The 6000-nt window shown below is 46.3% G+C and overlaps 1 protein-coding gene across 1 annotated transcript in view; it reads right to left on the reverse strand.

Annotated features, from left to right (window-relative positions):
- Positions 1-3280, reverse strand: part of Ift43 (intraflagellar transport 43) — a 75661-nt gene extending 72381 nt beyond the window's left edge. The window contains exons 1-2 of the mRNA XM_042692646.1: positions 3213-3280; positions 755-847 (exon numbers count right to left, since the gene is read on the reverse strand). Of these exons, the coding sequence (XP_042548580.1) occupies positions 755-847; positions 3213-3266 (147 nt within the window). The 5' untranslated portion in view covers positions 3267-3280. The remainder of the gene's footprint in view (positions 1-754; positions 848-3212) is intronic.
- Positions 3281-6000: the final 2720 nt, after the last annotated feature.

A 6000-nucleotide genomic window follows, 5' to 3' on the forward strand; every position in this document is an offset into this window, starting at 1 on the left:
GAGATAGAGTGCTTGCCTAGCATGCATGAAGCCCTGGGCTCATTCCTCAGTACCACATAAATAGAAAAAGCTGGAAGTGGTGCTGTGGCTCAAGTGGTAGAGTGCTAGCCTTGTGCAAAAGAAACTCAGGGACATTGCCCAGGCCCTGAGTTCAAGCCCCAGGACTGGAAAAACAAACGTTTTGATAATAATATTGCTCATCTCTCTCACCCACCCTTCTCAAAGAAGCAAGGTGATTCTTCCCAGAGCTCCTGGCCACTAGGAAGTTTCCAGGGAAGCAAGGCGAGTAAATAAGCCCTTTCTGCAAACTGCAGAAAATACAGGTCCCTGCTGAGAGCAAATATATAATCCAACCTGATCATCTGCATCTACCATTGGCATTTATTCAACAGGAATTAAAGCCTAAATTTTGACTGAAAGATAAAGACTGAATTTTGAAACTGCCCAGACCCTTGCTGCAGCTAAAATTAAAAAGTTTGGTATAGAAACTAGTCTGTCCTCAAAAAAAAAAAAAAGTTGCTCCTCTCTCATTTCCTGCTAATTGGAAGAGAATTCCAAAACCAAGATAAGAGGAAGGGCTGGCATGCCAGAGAAGTATAGAATACCAAATCTTTGTTCATTGACAAATCACTCATTCATAAAGAACATTTCTGCAGTGGTTTTCTGTTCGTATACTGGGGATTAAACTCAGAGCTCCCAGCTGCAAGTGTTCTCCTCTTGAGCCATACACCTCGTTTATTTTTTTAGCACTCACCTCTCCAGTCAGAGGCAATGAAGAATTCTTGCTACTGAAATAGTCCTCAGCTTGGGCTGGTTCTTGTTGAGCTCGGCGACCCATCTTGGCGCCCTGGAAAGACAGATAGAGGGTAATGCTGATGGTGATCAAACGTTATTTAAGCCATTATGAGGATGGCAATTCTGGGAAGGTAAGCAAGGACCATATTTAGGATGACATGATGGAGAATGGTATTTGAATAACTTGGATAAATTCATACAAAGTGTTCTAACTCCTTAAAACCAGGTACCTGAGGTTAGTTCTATTAACTAGAAATGGGCTTGTGACAATGAAGTTTACTTTTTAATACCTATAGGGATGGCAAAAACAAAGTTACTTTTCTACTTAAGACTGCAGTTAAGCTGGGTGCTGGTAGCTCATGCTTGTCACACTAGCTACTCTGGAGGTTGAGATCTGAGAATCACAGCTCAAAGCCAGCCCAGGCAGGAAAGTCCATGAGCCCCTTATCTCCAGTAAACTACTCAGAAGAAGGCAGAAGTGGGGCTGTGGTTCAATTGGTAGCACACTAGCCTTGAACACAGAGGAGCTCAGGGACAGAGCCCAGGCCCTGAGCTCAAGGCCCAGGACCAACTGGCAAAAAAAAGGGGGTGGGGGAGAAAAAAAAGCAGCTTATTGAGCAGATGAATCATTTCTGCAAGTAAATAAATATTATTGATAATAGGCAACTCCTTTTCTTCTCAAGGCAGACACTTCTATTTCTTCACCCAAGGCTCCCCTTTTCCATTTGTTGTAGTATCTAAATATGATATATGACATATAGTGTGTTAAAATCTCAAAGATGCCTCTAATTGCTGTTTATTAAAGCTCTAACAACTGACATGTGTTTTAAGGTTTTAAACATTTTGAAACTCTTGTCTTTAAAAAGGTTAAAAAATAAGGTTAAAAATTAAAAATTAAAAAAAAAACACAAAACACCTTAAACCTAATTTATATAATTTGAAAACTGTCTGTTTATTGCCTATTTCTTCTAATAGGACAGAAGACCCATGTTTTGGTCCCTGCTGTCTATCAGTTAGGTCAATGAATGACAGAGTAGGGCTCAATATACATTTATGGAAAAGAATGAGCAAGTATAGCCATATCCTCAGATAGATAGTAGAAAAATTCGTGTATCAGAAAGGCCAGATAAGCTCCATATTCTCCTTAGTCAAATAGCCTGCTTCATTCTCTAATTTGCCCATCCCTGGGAGAGGTGTTCCTCTCTGTATCTTGGAGAGAAGACACCCAATGCTATTCCACAACTTTAAAACACTTCCAAAGTTTCACAGCAGATACTAAGGCCTAACCTGTGGCCCAATCTTTTAGTGACTACAATCTTGACTAATTTTAAGGGTTATACCTTGGCGTTGGTGACTTATGCCTGTAAGACTAGCTACTTAGAAGGCTGAGATCCGAGGATTGTGGTTTGAAGTTAGCAGAGGCAGGAAAGTCCTTGAGACTCTTATCTCCAATTAAACACCAAAAAGCTTGAAGTGGAGATGTGGCTCAAGTCATAGAGTGATAGTAATGGGCAAAAGAGTTAAGGGACAGAGCCCAGGCCCAGAGTTTAAGCCCTAACCAGTTACTGGCAAAAACAAAAAAACAAAACCCAAAAGGCAACACACACACACACACACACACACTCAAGTTATAGAGGCCTGAAAGGAGTTGTGAATTCAGGTCTGGAATTAAGTTCCATCATTTACTAGCTATCCTAGGGTCAATCACAGCTCTCGGAGGCAACCACAGCTAAGCTCTTCAGGTAAATTCACACACATCTAGCACTGTATTAAGTGCTTTCCATGTATGCGTCTTCACAGCAGAATGTCCATTTCGGGCCCAAGGAAACTGAGGCTCGGGAGAATTACGCGTTGTTTTGTTTTGAAGTTTTGTAACAGTTCTATACTCCGTATGACTTCGGGGCCTAATCTCTCCGCTACATTATAAATCGTTCAAAAATCTTGATGACTTCCAACCATGAAAATGAGGCTACCCCCATCTCGCTAGGGGTGCGGGTCTGACAGGGAGGAAAAGACCTTCCCCCAGGCCTCCCCGCCGCGCCCCGGAGCCTGGCAGCTTTGACCAGAGCAGCCCCAAGGGAAACCCGGGATGGGGGGCAGGCGCGAGGGTCGGGTCCAGGCCGCTCCCGCCCGTCACCCCGGGAGCCGGCGGTTACACGCCAGGCTCGCCCTGGGGGCCCCCGGCTCAGAAATCCCCCGTGGTCCCCGTGTTTCCCTACGTGTGGAAGGTTTTCAGGAAAGCCAGCCGGAGCCTCGGGGGCCTCGAGGGCGGGGCGAGAGGCCGCGGGGCCGGGCCGCCGCCGAGCGCTGCGGGGCCGCCGGCCCGCGACCGAGGCGCCTCCGGGGAGCCGGGCCGACGGGGTCGCTTCTCCCCACCCGCCTACTCCGGAACCCCAGTTCCCCTCCTCCGTCCTCACGGAGAACGCCGAGTCCCGGCGCACATCCTCGCCCAAATCCAGCAAGTCTTCCATCGCGGCGGCCTTCTGACGTCACTTCCTGGAAACCAAGCGACCCGACGCGTTCCTGACGACGACCCGCCCTTCCATCCCGATAGTTAAAGGGCCCGCCGCGCCACTCCTGGATGCCGCGTGCCAACCCTCCCGGTTTTTTTTTTTTTTTCTTTTAATTGTTTATTGTAAAGATACTGTACAGCGGGGTTACAGTTACGTGAGCAAGGTAACGAGCAGTGTTACCCCCCTCTTTGTCTTTCCCCCACCATCCCGTTCCTCCCCACCTCCCCAACCTCTTTCTCCTCTCCCCCCCCCCACCAAGTTGTAAAGTTCGTTTTCTACATAGTGCCTTGTACATCTCATTGTTACAGTGGGTCAACCTGTATCCTTGTTTCAGCTTTTTGTTATTTTAAAACACATCTTTCCTAAACTACCTTGCTTGACTTCCCACACATTTTTTAAAAACATATCAAAACTCACTGCTGCTCCTGTGAGACGGTGGGAAAAAGTTAAGTCTTAGGGACTGTGTGCATTTGTACCATCTGTACCCCTGCTTAAATACAGCTGTAAGTGCAAAGCAAGACACTGAGGCACTTGAGATAGCTTTATGAAAAGAACTTTCGTGATAAGTGCCAGAGTAACAGTTAATAACAGCAGTTATTAATGAAGCATTTTTCTCTAGCTCATACTAGTAGGTGTCAACCATTCTCTTATACTAATAGAGGGGAAGGAGCCACAAACTCCCAACCTTGTGGCAGTCAAGTTCAAATTTCATTGACTCTTACCAGGTGAGGTCCCTAAGTCAACACAAATGGGTTAGATCCAGGCTCTGGTCACTGTAACTCACCAAAGATGGGCTCTGACCTTGAAAATGAACAATATCTCTAATTTCATGCTGAGGGCAAGGCCTAGGTGTTCACAGGTTAAAAGCAAGGATTGGAAGTGGTAATGGTACCCCTAAAACAGAATGCCAAACATTTCTTACGCACCCATTAGGTTATTGAGGCCAATCATTCCTCTACATGTTTCCTAGGCAGAATTCTGTGTTCTGTGCCTAATGAGGAGCATACTGGCCTGAGAATCACTAGAGTTGACCTCTCATTCTAGCTCTGCTAACAAGTCTCTGTGTAAGCAGAACAGAGCCACTCTGGATCTATAATTAACTTTCGAAATTGCTTCTAAAGTCTCTTGCTCACTCATTCTGCATCTCAGAAAGAATATTCTATTAGACAACAATCTGATGAAAGAGTCATTGCCCCAAATCTAAGAGCATGTAACAGGGGTTTCCAAACCTTGCCCAGCACCTGAATCATAGGAGAGTTGTATTTGTAAGTACAGATGTCAGGCCCCATCTCAAGAAACTCTAATTTAATAGAAGTGGAGCTTCTGTGTTGTAGAAGGGGAAATTTTCTGCAATGTTTGCACTCATTAAGTGTTTGTTCGAGGATTTCCATAAAGTTTCCTCAGATCACTCTATTTTAAATCACAACACTCCTCTTCTCCAACCTGCAGTCTCTGTCCCCCTCCCTGTTTTTCACTATGTCACTTACCTTTTATCATATATATAATTTATGTATTCATTTCATTTATTGCCTCTTCTGCTGCCTTACTACTCCCTCTAATTTTTTGCTCCCTGAAAGGGAGTGTTTTGATTTATCCACAGAACCTAGACTATGCCTGGCATATAACAAATATCAAAACCATTTCTCAGACAGAGGCAGTATAGTATAGGGGTTAAGTGCACAGACTCTGGCAATGGATTTCCTTGGCCTAAACCCCAGTGTTGCCACCTACTAGCTATGTGACCTTAGACAAATCCCTTGTGAGTGTGTGTGTGTGTGTGTGTGTGTGTGTGTGTGTGTGCCAGTCCTAGGGCTTGAACTCAGGGCTTATGCCCTGTCCCTGAGCTTTTTTTATGCTCAAGGCTAGCACTCTACCACTTGAGCCCAGCCACACTTCTACTTTAGGCTTTTTGGTAGTTAATTGGAGATAAGAGTTTCAGGGACTGTTGGCTTGAATGGCTTTAAACCTAGATCCTTAGATCTCAGCCTCCTGAGAAGGTAGGATTACAGTCCTGAGCCACTGGGATCTGGCTGACAACTTTCAAAGCAAATCTACACCTAGGGTTTTTCATTAGTTCTTCATATGCAAATGAAAATAATGTCTACAGTAACTAGAGAACCTGTGTTCAACATCCTGTCTCACTGTTTGTGACTTGAAAAACAAAACCCCAAATTCTCTGTGCCTCAGTTTCCTCATCTGTCCTGGAGCTACATTAACGTTCAATTTGTGGAGGAAACAGGCTTCTTGGGAAGAGTCCATGGAGGCTGGAGTGAGGCGAGGGAAAAATTGGTCAGTTCAGGCACAAGTCCAGTGTGTGTGTAGGAAGACACCTGCTGGTCAGCTCAGGCACAAGTCCAGTGTGTGTGTGTGTGTGTGTGTGTGTGTGTGTGTGTGTGTGTGTGTGTGTGTGTGTGTGTGTGTAGGGAAGACACCTGCCCCCACTCAGCTACTCAGGACGGAAGGCCTGCAGCTCAGGCTGGGAAGAGCAAGTATCCCCTCAACCATCTGGGAAATGGGCTGAGGACGGTGGCCGGCTTGGCGCGCGGCGATCCTCCGTGCCCTGCGGGCCTCCCGGATCCGGGAGCGGCGCGGGACGGGCGCACGTGGCGAGCGCGGCGATTCCCCACGCCGGGCGCCGGGTGTGGTCTTCCTCTCCCGCAGCACCCCCACCCCCGGCCCCCCACTCCCACCC

The sequence above is a fragment of the Dipodomys spectabilis genome, unplaced genomic scaffold (assembly GCF_019054845.1).
Source record: "Dipodomys spectabilis isolate Male_0828 unplaced genomic scaffold, ASM1905484v1 ptg000157l, whole genome shotgun sequence".
Taxonomy (NCBI): Eukaryota; Metazoa; Chordata; class Mammalia; order Rodentia; family Heteromyidae; genus Dipodomys; species Dipodomys spectabilis.